This window comes from Cryptomeria japonica, chromosome 5 (genome assembly GCF_030272615.1).
Source record: "Cryptomeria japonica chromosome 5, Sugi_1.0, whole genome shotgun sequence".
Classification (NCBI taxonomy): Eukaryota; Viridiplantae; Streptophyta; class Pinopsida; order Cupressales; family Cupressaceae; genus Cryptomeria; species Cryptomeria japonica.
The window spans coordinates 634,680,346-634,694,349 of record NC_081409.1 but is presented as its reverse complement, the minus strand read 5'-3'; the positions used below and the strand labels follow the sequence as shown (position 1 = coordinate 634,694,349).

Sequence of the window (14,004 nt, the reverse complement as noted above, 5' to 3'; positions counted from 1 at the left end):
ATTGATTGTCAGATTTGACAGGAAAGATCCAAAACTCCACTTCAAAGTGTCGGCAAAGTTGAAACATGTTGGTTCAGTTGCTACATATATATATCATAGTTCTAGAAATTATCAGTAATGGTCACAAATGTGTCGGAGAAAGGATTGATTGTTCTCTTCATAGAGGGTTTGTTAGAACCACTTCAAGATTGGATCAAATCATTTGATTCTAATACATTGCAGGATGCCATCAAAAGGGCTAGAAACATGGAGAGTTCAGCCCCTAAAAATAGATTTCCACCTAGACCATTTCACAATAAAAAAGATAAGAAACCTTTTCAAAAGGAGTGGCCTAAAAGGAATGCCATGGATGATGAGATTCGAAAAGAACTTCACAAAACAAATATTATGTTTCAACATTCAGCTGCAAAGAGCCTTGGGAACTAGGACACAGTTTTTTGGGAAAAGGGGAGGTTCATTATTTTCATATGGTGAGGAGGAAGAGAAGGTAGAAGGAGCTAATGGCAGTGAATAGAGTGATTCAGATGGCGAGCATATGGAGGAGGATGTGCATTCATCCAAGAAGGTGAAAGGTGGGACTATAGTTGCACTCCTACATATCACTCCTTCAGAGTTGTGGGATTCTTCAAGGACAACGAGTTATAGTTTTGATTGATAGTGGGGCTACTCACAATTTTATTGATTCGGCTTTGGTGGCTAAGAAGGGTATACATGAAAAGGACTTCAAGGGTTTCAATGTTGTAGTGGAAGACGGTTTCAACATGTCTTGTACTCAACCGGTTCCACAATTGAATATTGCTCTAAGCAATTATACTGTTACAGGTGATTTTTATGTAGCAGATCTTGGAGATACGAATGTCATTCTCGGTATTCAATGGCTTCACTCATTGGGGAAATATTCACAAAACTTTCAAACTATAGAATTCAAGTTTAAAGTGAATGCTACGAAGGTAGTTCTAAGGGGTATGTCCAATGGTGCACCCAAGATCGTATCAACAAGGAAGATGGAGAGCATATTTCAGGCATGGAGATGTTGCATGGGCACCCCGATTTCATCTATGGCTCCTACTGATAGCAGTGGACGACATCGTGTGGATATTCAATTTGTCACATTGTTAGAAGAATAGCCAATACCTAAATGCAACAACAGAAATGTACAAAGACCAAAGAAACGGCCTGCCATTATGAAGAAAGAAACTAGTGCCAAAAGGAACTACATGACTTGAGCAAGGAAAAAAATCTATGACCAGCCACTTGCCAAAGTACAACACAACCAAAGAATAAACAAGTAGAACAAGCTACAACTGAAAAAGATAACGGCCAAGGAAATGGTTGATTTGAGATGAATCCACGTCTTCATGCATTCCAGAGGCCAAGAAAAGCTAAGTAATAACCCACACTACCAAAGAACAACCAATATAAAGCTTGACTAAGTCAAGAATCTTCCCGTCCAAACATTAGATTGGATGCACAAAAGGATTGTGAGAAGTCTCAGGTGACCCAAAATAGAAGGGAAATTAATAAAGCTTATCTCTCAATAAAATATTAGATGAAAAAGTCCACAAATCGCTGAACACAGACTGACTGTTTGGCAATAATAGCCACCTCAACTAAATCAACCTTATTCTGCAAAGTTTTGAAATAGGGCAAAAGCATCTTTTGTTTAGAAGTTGAAAACTAGTCATTTGATCGAGTTGAAATATATCCTCCCCGTTTGATTATATTGCATAAAGCAAAAATATTAATCATTTCATCTAATCAGCACCATACTTATACATGAATATCTATAGAAACCTTTAAGTTTCATGTCACAGCCTCAATAAATATGTAGTCCTCACCAAGTCATTATGTTTTAGCACACTAAGTCCTCCTGTTGCACAAATGCATGTCCTGTAGCAGAAAATACACTCCCTCTCGCCTTTCTGTCAGTCGCATTTCTATAGCAGCTTATAAACTCGCAAAACTATCATGTAGCAAACTGAATTAAGCCTAAAGAAATCTGTAGCACAATGATGTTTTTGGTGATGCAGGATTGTTTGTGGACCTGAATGCTCCTACAACATTAACTTGTCTAGTTACAGACAAATAAGAATATATATAATCAAAGTTTGTACAAAGGTTTGAGCCTAGGGATGCTTTCGAAGAATTTTGTTTAGCAAAATAGTTTATTGGAGAATAATTTTGTTGGCCGAGTGCAGCACCAATGCTAACATGGAGATTTTAGGACTGAACTAATACCAATTCTTCTCAAGAAAGATACTATGCATTGTCTACTATTGCTTTTTCAAAATACAATAACATAATGTGCATATTTTATTTTCAAAATTCGGAAAGCTTTTACCATAAATTTAATTCACTATTAATAATTAAAAAAATGAATTTTCAGTTTTCTGTCAAAGTTCAGATTTCTATTTAGTTTGGTATTACAGCAGTTAAACTTTGGATCATTACATACTCTTTCCTAGTTACTGTTCCAAGTCCAACCTATTATTTTTAAATTTAATGACATATCTATAAGAAACAATACATATTATCTAAAGACAGCACAATTTTGATCTTTAGTGCTCTTCTACCTTTTCTATATTCTTTTAATCATATTGGTATTAAACTTTCCTTTACTCTTCATCTAATTTTGCAAGCATTATTAATATGATACAGAGTCTACAATCACAATGGCTCAAACATGTTTTGGCATTGCCATTCTAAGTGGTTTGAATGCAATAAATCAATTTTCACTCTTTCAGTTTCTATTGGATCTTAAGCTTTATTCAAGTTAGAATCAAGAAATTCCTATGAGAATATTAACCTCTTGGACAAAAACATATATCAGACTGTCTGCAGACATACTAAAGTTGTTATTGGATATGATGAGATAACTAGATTCTCTTCCGATACACAATTGAATGGTACACAGACCAGATAGAGCACTGCCTGATCCAAACCATATCTGGAACTGCCCATTGAGGTGATTAGGCCATATCTTTCTTCAGATTCAAGCAAGACAAGATCCACGACTTCAGAGGACAGCTTAATTTTAAAATAGCCTTTGAATTTGGTAGAGCTATATTTGTCATGTAAAGTGTACACTGGTCAGAAATCTCTGATTAAATTTCCTGTTTCTCATTTCTGCCAACTTAGTGATTCAATGGATTTGTTTTTTAGTTTTACAAAGCACAATTCCAATCTTAGTTAATACACAAATTGAAAAAAATAAATACATTCTCCATCAAAAAGGAATTTGCAATGACAACTTAAAACGACAGTTAATTTTTACGAAAGCTACTTCATCAACTAAAAGAATTATTGCAAAAAAATACCCTTAATAATGATGGACAATAAAAATAAGCATGACAAGGTCAGATGCAATCAAAAAATCAGTTAACAAGTCTGGATGATTACATAATTCAGTTATTGTGAGAGGATTTTAGTAAAAGAAAACTTACAATCTTTCCAATTGGAAAAACTCCAAAGATGTTAAAGCAAATGATACCCTCCATATCTCCACTGCAGAGAATGTTGAGCCGTTCCCTGGAAGAGTTTACCAATTCTTGATCTGTACCATCTCGCTCCTCTGTAGATTCAGAAACTCCAGAAGATAAGTCTGGAATGTATGGAGCCTTTGGGGGTGTAGGCAAAAAACGTGGAGTCCGGTCTTTATATGAGAACATATCATAGGGTTCAACCTAGAAGGTATAATTGCCAGAAAAATGTCACTAAATTTGTTTGATTTATAGACAAACAGCTACCTTATCAAAGAATTTTAAAAAAATATGATATTGAATGAAACTAGATTTTACAGACCAATGTCAAGCTATATTTTATTTCTAACTTGGGTTTATATTTTAATCTGCATGTACACCAAAACAGTACCCAATAAAATGTTTAGAGAGTTCAGAGGGTCAATGAAAATGTCTGAATCAAGAGGACTAAAGGAACCATAGCCAGTGGCATTGGGGTTTAAAACGACAAATCTATATTCCTGGCTACATTCAGGATAGACACTGAGAAACTACAACATTGCCCACAAGAATCTGAATATGTCAGTATCAGCATACTGTTTTTCTTCTCTTTAACTAGGATATAATCTTATTGGCCTATAAACTGAAGAACAATAGCACACAACTAGTAGTGCTGAACATCATCAGCTACGAGTAAGGATTAGTTGAACATCATCAGCTACAAGGATCAACTAAAAGTAGACAACAGGAATGTAATGATCAAAAAACTTAAGAAGTTATAATTAAAAAATTTCACAATTTTGACAAAGAGGAGATTTCAAGGGAATTAAAAAAGATTGCTTTGGTGAAATCTGTCATGGTCAATTGCATCACCAATTTACCACCATTGTTTCTGAGACAACAGAGAGAATAGAATGTACCACCCATAGGACATAGTTGAAGATAAATGGTTAACTTGTATTGCACAAAAATGTAAAAGACAGACAAGTAAATGGGTGGACAACAATTCATCTTGATGCTAACATAATGTATAACGAAATTAGAAAAGCTTTACAAAAGAATGTTCCTACATTAAAATAAATGACTAGTTGGGGAACTCTCACTATGCCATTACACTCCAAAACAAAAATTCTCGTCTTTCTAGGATTTACCTCAGTTCCCAGTTATAATTCAATCACACAAACTACAGGTCCATGCATTCATTGTGGCAATTAACCACCTTATATCCCTTCATTCTAAAATCTATACAACTGCTCAGTGCACATGCATGTATGTCTCTCGTGACTCAATAAATTTCCAATTTTCTAATTGATTTTGTAATGTCTCCAACTCAAGCCATGAGGCTTAACAATGCATTGACTGTCCTTTCTTTGGATTATCCAAGAGCAAGAGGACGTAGAGCATTATTGGGTAAGTGGGGAGTCTCTAGCTTGTATTTTAGTCTATTCTTAAGTTGTGGGCACATGTTTTTATGCAACATAAGTGACTTTTAGCCTAAAGACTTAAGTTGTCCACCTTTACATGTACTTTAAGTAATTTTAATAAACATGTGATACAATGGCCGAGGGGCCATGGGCTTTCAAGGAGCTTATCAGCTCATTTTTAGGGTTTTAGTGTGAAGCATTGGAATGAGTTGGTAGTGGATCAAGGGCTGTGGTTAAATCATCTCTTTGGGAGTTAGTATATAACAATCTAGGGTTCTTTCGACAAGTGGAAACAAGTAGAAGAGACCTAGCACTGATTTTCTGGGTGTTTTTGGAAAAGGGCATCTAAGGTTTGAAGATATTTCTGAGGTATTTGTGTCTAAATCTGCATACTGTTAATTGTCTTCATCTCAAAAAAATAAAAGAAAGTCAATGCAAATCATTTCTTAAATTTCTGGGCAGATTTAGAGTGATTTTCTGTAACTTTTCTATACTCAGAAATTTATTTATATTGGTAGAAAAATCAGATCAATAATCTGAATATAAATCTGAGTTAGTTGAAGAATTTCTTATAGGCAAATAGAATTTCATAAGTTTTTGTGCCTCATTTTTTAAGATAATGTTGTTTATTCTATTATCCCTATTTGGGGATATTACAAAGGTATAAGAGCTGCAAGTCTTGGCAGCTTGTTTGGATTGGTTATATGTGTGGAAAGGGTGGTCATAACTTGGAAAAACAGAAAGGCATAATGGTTGGCAGCGATCAACCGTCATCAACAAGTGAACAAGAGGTAAAACAATTGTTTGCAGAAATGCTAAGACAATTATAGAATACCAGTCTAATTTGAGTCAGATAGCTCATAACACAACAAATGAAAGAAATTTGGTGCATATGGAGAGAGAGGAAAGTAGCAAAGCTGCAGAAAACAATGAGCATTCTACAGGGAAACCTTCAGGTTCATCACAATCAAAACCTTTCATGCCTACCTTTATACAAGAGGATGAGCCTATACAAGAGGAACCCATGGAAGACAATGAGGATGCTGAATTTTTTGGCTAAGTATCAAGGTTTGGGGGAAAATTTGAGTCAGCTATCTCTTTTAGAAACTATTCAGAGGTCACCAAATGCACAAAGCCAAACCAAAAACAATCAATCAAAGGAAACAAAATTATCGATTGCAGAAAAGGTTGGGACGTCTCTCATTACCGAGTTTTGAAGGATCATCCAAAGGTACAGCTAGAGCTTGGATTCAAAATTTGGATACTTACCTTGCTCTGGATCAGATGAAGGAGATTTAGGCCATCAAATTTGCTACCCTTCACCTTCAACGAGCTACACATGAGTGGCGGTATCATGGTTTAGTGACACAAAGTCCCAGTGCGATAGTTTCTTATGATCAATTTTGCACTACATTGATAGAGCAGTTTGACCGCAAGGATTCAAAGGCATGCTCTAGAGAGTTGGCTAAGTTGAGACAAGTTGGGACACTTAAGGCATACATTTCAGAGTTTCAACAGTTGTCAGTAATGGTTTTTGATGTGACCCAAAAGAGTTTAACGTCTTGGCTCATATAGGGTTTGTCAAGACCTCTCAAGGTTTGGGTCAAAGCTTTTGATCTGCCATCCTTGCAGGACACTATCAAGCATGCAAGGTATATGGAGCTATCTACACCATAGGCTAGTTTCCTACCAAGTTTCCATCAAAGACCCTTATCGCAGAGTTTCTTGCAAAGGACAAAAAACTAGATCATACTAGACCAGCAAGTGAGATGTCTAGGCCAGTTGGTTGAAAGATCCCAACTGAATCTTTGCCCAATCTGATAGGTTTGGTTTGACTGATTAATCGTTGACCAACTTGAATTGCTTCAAGTTTTGGTGTACTTTGCGGTTTTGAAGTTGTTATGGTTTTTGCTTGAGAGTTTGTCAATAATGAATAGATCACAAGTGCAATATAGGAAAGAATAATATTCTGAAATGAGTTTTCAGATCTCTGATTTTATAACAGCAATTAACAAATGACAATAAATAATGGATTTCATCAATGACATGCCAAAATTGGCCTACCAGGAGTCCAACGCCTTGCCTGGAGGGCTGCTTTATTAGCTTAAACGAATCCAGATGCTGCTACAGGAGCTACCAATGTGCCCTAACTGCTCCAATGAGTTTTATTCCTCTAAATAATAATTACCAAAAACAAATCTAACACAAATAGACCAAACTGCTGCTGATTCCTTCAAACCCCTAGGAGACTTCACTGAAAATGCACAACTTTCCACACTGATTTGCTCATATCTCTCTCCAAGGGCTTCATAAGCCTGAAAGAATGATTCCAATCTTTATTCCTACTGCTAACAATGAGATATGTACAACAAATCCAAAGGTAAACCCTTCAATTTATTTTCAATGAATTCCAGGCAAGGAGAAGTGGTACGGCTGGCATAAATGTGTTATTTCTTGCTGTTAAACGACTTAAACCACTCCAAGTGCTCAGATCTGAGAATTAAGTTCCGAAATTGCAGAATAATCACATATAACCTCTGAATATGGCCATCTAGACCTGATTTGAGGGTTTCCCTGAGTGCTGACTTGATAGAAATGGCTGGGGTTTTGTCCAACCTCCCTAAAATTGAAGGATTTTGTCTCCAATTTTGACTTCAAACCTGTTGTACTTGCTATGGCAGCAAATTGCAGAGCAAAGAATAAAAAAAATCTACAGTACATAATGCCAAAGAATTCCACGTACAAGTCCTTATGTCTCCCAATTGCCCTAATTTGACCTCATAGCATCTTTTGAGATCCCAATGGAATCTTTAATTCCTCCAAGGGCACATACAACATGAGGTGTCCATTAATCATTAAAGTGGGGCCACTTTTAATAATTTGATGCTTAGGAATATGTGCCATGGGGTATTATTCATAAAGTGTTATTAAAATACCTTTAAGTTAACTTTTTCTTTCTTCCAAAAGCCATGCCCAACCTTGGTTTTGCACTTGATGAAATCTTAAAATATCTTAAAATGTTATATGCCTCTTGGGGAACATGCAAGGTGGGCCCAAGTGCTCACTTAATCAAACCCTTAATATACAGTGCTTTTATAAAGTTACTTTATAAGTTTATTTTTCTATTTTAAGAAAAAGTTAACTTTATCATTACTTTATAATAAAATATTATAAAGTACATGTATTTATCCATCCAAGTCAAATAAATGACTAAGTATAAGCCCCCAAAGATGGAAAATATCACCTCCTAACCAATTAATTTGCCTGTGGAGGTGGCTAACAGGCAAAGCCATGCAACTGAGTGATCACGGGAAAAATGGGGACATTACATTGGTGGTGCACCTCATGATTTGAGAGAAGAGTTGGGACAAAAGAGGCTTTGCTATGACTATCAAGAGCCTTGGACACATGGACATAAATGCAGAAGTGGAGGCAAGGCCCACTGGATTGAGGTCTTTGAGGAACCTAGTGATTATGAGTTGGAGGAGACACAAGTTCTTGATGAGCAGCATCAGTGGATGGATGGGGAGACAAGCACAAATGAGCATTTAGGAGAGTTTAGACATCCTGACATCTCTCAAAGATAACCTGCAGAGGGCTCAGAACCAGCAAAAGATGTACGCCGACCAACACCGGATTGAGCGAAATTTTGAGGTGTGCAATCTGGTATACCTCCAACTTCAACCGTACAAACAATCCTCCTTGAAGACAAGTGGTAAGGAGAAGTTGAAGCCACATTTCTATGGACCCTACAGGGTGGTTCGGAGGGTGGGCGAAGTTGCCTACAAGTTGGATCTTCCTAAGGGGAGTCAGATTCACAATGTTTTTCATGTGTCATGTCTCAAGAAGGCCGTCGGGCAGCGCATCACAATGTCCAAGGATATGCCACCCATCGACGAAGAAGGAAAACTAATTCTGGAGCCGGCGGAGATCATCAATGTCAGAGAAAAGAGGCTGAGATCACGCACAGTCAAAGAGTTCCTTGTGCGCTGGAAGAATCTACCCATCGAGGATGTCACTTGAGAAGGCGAGCAAATTCTGGAGCATCCAAGTTTGCAATTGCTTGAGGGCCAGCAATTTATGGCCCGGGAGGGGACTGTGATGTCCCTGATATAATTAAATAATAAATTTAAATACTTTATTGTAAGGCCTCAAATGTAATAACAAATCTTTCGAGCCCTTTATTTAATTAGATTAGTCAAGTCTTAGTTTGGTCGTGTTGGCCTGTTTGTAACCCTTCGGAAAAGTTCTCGGAGCCCATATTTATGGTCGAGTCTGTCATTTGTGTTGGTATGCGAATTTGGTATTTCTCTTTGTTTGTGCGAATTCCAGTGGAGTTCGGTTGTCAGCCATTTCGGAGGTGGAAAATCCTCCCTACTTGGTATCCGCAGTTTCGGTGAGATTCATCCCTCACCCTATTCTACTCTTGAGTACTTGTTCTGGATCTGGCAAATCTGAAACCTCATCATTGTTGAATCAAATATTACTTCTAGTTGCATATCTGATATTGTGGTATACATGCATGTCAACTAAGTCCAAGGATTCCTAACATTCAGAATTCATTACTTGATACGCTTGCGGAAGACCAACCCCTTCACGCACACAGGTTGAAGTCCACCGTACACCCCCTTCACCGTACGGTCACACTCTCTCCTCACCACCGTACGGCCCTTCTTGACAACCGTAGGGCCCAGTTTGACACCATCGTACGGCCTCTACTCGACACTCGTACGGCCTTGCCTCACACCACCATACGGCCCTGCTCCAGACACCACCGTACGACCTTGCCTCCCTCGCCAGTATGGTCAAGGAACATTATACTGTACCAGCTCTTTAGAAAAGTGGTGATTCCAGGTTGTCGCCTAGGTTTTGGTATCACCTTTTACACTTCTTGAGCAGCCAAATCAAACTATCACATTGAACAACATTTTAGATAGAAGAAGACAGATTTGGAGGTGCTGCAATCAGATTTCTAAGTGACCTAAGTGGTCGTTAGCTTTGTGTTTCAGACCCATAAGTCTATTGTTTAGAGGCCTTTCTTCGTCAAGATTCAAAGGACATCTACTGCTTATCCTTAAACCTGATTTGTAAGACCTATTCTTGAACTAGGTCATTCTCTTTGTCTACAAGTTTTGTAATACTGATACCATAGTGAAATCTCGAATTTAAATGTCCTCTAGTTGCATAATATTTGATATTGTTCAATATTTTGTAATAATTATGTTTACTATTGCAAAATATTGTTGTTCAATACTATCAAACCCAGAACATTGAAAAAAAAAAAACACAAAACCCCTTTTGCAACTTTTGTCTAGTTTTCAAAGATAAAATCAACCAAACAAAAATAATACAAGGAACAAGCAAGTTACTTTCAGTTCTACAATTTGTTCAATTTTCCAAAATAGGGTGGGACATTACAGTTTGTGAAGGTGTTTTCTTCATTAATCACTCCTTTAATAGATTTGACCAAGAAGGAAGCCTTTGTTTGGATGGATGAGACTCAAAAGATCATGGAACATTTTAAGAAAGTAATGAGTACTCGCCCTATTTTGGCTTTACCGCATTGGCATGTTGGCATAACTGATAGAGATGATGATGTACTGGTAAAGGATGATGTTAATATGAGGATATTGATGGACCGTTGATGATGATATATTGATGAACTGTTGGTGATGATATAATTGTGATATGATACTTTATGATCAGTTATTTGTGTTGTCATTAATGGCAACCATGTTTGTTTATGTTTGGTATATCATCTAAGTTATCTAAGTCTACCAGTATAGCCTAACTGGTAATGGATTGAGTTGGACAGCAAAACTGCTAAGTTGCAGTCAACTGGTAAGCAGGAACAGAGAAGGAGATAGTTGCAGTAGAGATCCGTGTTGAGTTAGGTGTTGCAGTTTGGAATGTATGCTTATGACATTATAATGAGTCTATGACTGGAAGTTGGAACCGCATCATGTTTGGGGAACCGGAAGTCATGTTTGTAATTGACTGTTGTATATTCAGTGTAGAGTTTGAGAACCGGTGACAAGATCTTTAACTGGTGATGTTTTATGGTTTGGCGGTAAATCTTTTCATGATCTTATCTTAGTGGTGACATGTCAAAATCCATGTGAAAGGATAAGATGCTGTTTGAGCATGATCAAGGAGCGAATTTCTTGGGAAACAGCGAAGTGCTTAGCAGAATGTGTTAAGGGTTTGACAGCTTATGAGATCGATGTGAGGTGATGTGTTATGATCATTCAACGGCTGTAATTGTCTTGAAATTTGTTGTAATGATCTGTATGATGAACTGTAATGATTTGTAATGATCTGATATGATCTATGATGTAAATTCATTGTAAGTTAGGGTTATGTAACCGACCTAGTTGAAAACTGTATTTAGGTCGAGTTTGAGATGAGTTTTTGTGTCGGTGATCAAAGAAGGAGAGTGTGTCGAACCAGATTGAGATGTCTGCATGTGTGAAGCAGATTGGAGCTGAAATGGATCTGTACTAGCAAGCAGAGAGTGTTGTGATCAGGTCATTTACCTGTTGTTCCCTAACAGTTACAGCAGTATTAAAATCCCTTAACCGAGTCCTAACAGGCCTGATATTGTAAATCCCTTCACCAGGTGGCTCGTTAACTTGAGTTTAAATCCTTTAGCAAGGTTACTCCTAACAGGGATGAGGTTAAAATCCCTTCACCAGGTGACTCCTAATAGGGTCTGCTCTTAACCGGGCATTATTGTAAAGGTCCTAACCGAGCTAGGCCTTTAATAGGGCGCATTCCGAAAGAGTGCAAATTTTGACGGTACCAATCCCCACCATGGTTTTTCCCATTTGGGTTTCCACATGAAAAATCTCTGTGTTCATATGGTGGTTGATTTGTTTATGTGTGGATTTGATATCATTACATTGCTTATATGTTGATGAACACATGAATGAATAGTTTGGTAAATCTGCTTTGAGTGATTGATTGAATAGTTACCGGTACTGGTTATGAACTGTTTTTAGATTGATAAAAGATTTCAGTTTATTGTTATTACTGATTCACCACCCCCTCTCAGTAATAACCGGATCCTCACAATAACATACCGGATTTCTCTAAACCCTTTGTGCTTGAGTGTGATGCATCCGGGATTGATATTAGGGTTGTTTTGATGTAAGATAAGCATCCAATTGCTTATGAGAGCAAAAAATTGAATGAGGTTAAAAGGAGGTTTTCTACATAAGACAAGGAAATGTTGGCAATCATACATGCACTTAAAAAGTTTCATCAATGTCTTGTGGGCAGCAAGTTTATAGTAAGGACTAATCAATAGCCTCAAGTATTTCATGGAGCAAAAGGAATTAAATGAGAGACAACAATGTTGGGTGAGTAAGCTTCAAGGATATCACTTTGACATTGAGAGTGTCCAAGGGAAAAAAAATGTTGTTGTTGATGCATTAGCTAGAAACGCTTCATTTTGCTCACTTCAAGAAATTCAGCCTCTTGGAAGGATCACCTACTAGTAGAATATTGAAAAAATCAGCATGTTTGTGATATTCTAGATAATAAAATCAATGATGTAAGGTACAAACAGTTGAATCACATCATCTATTATAACTTACAAGCATAGATTCTATTTAGTACCAGAGAGTAAGCTAAAACATAAGATTATTATTGCTGTCCATAACAATTGACTTGCTGGACATCCAGGGTATTTGAAGACATACAAGTGTTGAAGATTAGCGTCAGTTGGTAATCCGATCTGACTGAGTCATCTAAAACAACTTAGATTACTAACTAATTATATTGTTATAATAAAATAATAATGAATCTACATTGTATTTGAATCAACTATCATATGATTCGATTATTTGAGATAATCAACATATATCGATTAATATATTAATCAATTCTATGTAATGCATATTACATATGAATCGATTCATATATTAATCGATTCTATGTAATAGTGTGAATTAATTACTTATTAATTCATGTTAACTAATGAAGTGTCAATACTTGATTTGATTCAATGACCAAACCGTATTATCTTCTTGCTTTAGACGTGTTATGTCTAACCGATTTGATAGAAAGACATGATGGTTGGGAGACGTGATGATTAAGAGAGTCATGTTGATTGGTTTAGACGTGATGCTCTTATATTAGTTTGATCTCCCTCTCTCTCTATATATAAGGTTAAGAAGCAACGTTAAGAAGTGCAGGAAAATAGAATTATAACTCTACGGTCCCACATGTATAGATATTCAAATTGTCCAGTATCATTAGCAGTTCAGATTTACTGTCATTGCTTTCACCATTCTCATTCAGATTATATTGAATCATCTCTCAGTCAGTCTTCACTTTAATCAAATAGATTTGGATTTCTCCTCTTGTGCCGTGATAAATCTGTGTCTATCAGTTCATCTTTTAAGGCAGATTGAAATTAAAATCTGATCTCTATAACTTAACAAGAAGTACATCCATGAAAGATTTTCATGGAAAGGTAGAAAGATGATGTTGTCAAACATGTGAGGGAATGCACAGGATGCCAAAGGAACAAAGCTTGAAGTTTTTTCTCCAACAGGACTCTTACATCCGCTTCCTATTCCCAATCAAAATTTGGACCACATATCATTGGATTTCATTATTGGGCTGCTCAAGGTCGATGGTAAAGACTGTATTTTTGTTGTGGTGGATCGACTCACTAGATATGCTCATTTTATGCCAATGCTTTCAAGTTTACAGCAGCACAAATTGTTGGTCTGTTTTTTGAACAAGTGTTCAGACTTCATGGTGTGTCGAAGAAAATTATGTGCTCAATTGGCAATAAGCCAGTATTTGTAATTTTTCGAGCTATATTCATTTGAACTAGGAATATATATTCCTTGGGCAAGACCGGAGGTTTTCTTTACTCGGTTCTTTCCTACTAGTGCCCACTCTGAACCGGGAATGTAAAAATTTTTATCAATTAATAAAATATTGGCTATGGCCTATTACCCAGCAAAAAAAAAAACAGAGATTGCAAATAAATGGCTTGAAGGTTACTTGAAAAAACTATGTTCAAGGGCAGCAAAAGGCATGGGCAAAGTGGTTACATTTGGCATAATTTTATTACAACACTACATATCATATGAGCATAGGTATGA

General features: G+C 36.8%; 1 protein-coding gene across 3 annotated transcripts in view; it reads right to left on the bottom strand.

Moving 5' to 3' along the window:
• LOC131028056 (anaphase-promoting complex subunit 4) overlaps positions 1 to 14,004 on the bottom strand; it is a 244,177-nt gene that overhangs the window by 174,248 nt on the left and 55,925 nt on the right. For all 3 annotated transcript variants that reach the window (XM_057958234.2, XM_057958232.2, XM_059221554.1), the window contains exon 5: positions 3,444 to 3,683. In XM_057958234.2, the coding sequence (XP_057814217.1) occupies positions 3,444 to 3,683 (240 nt within the window). The remainder of the gene's footprint in view (positions 1 to 3,443; positions 3,684 to 14,004) is intronic.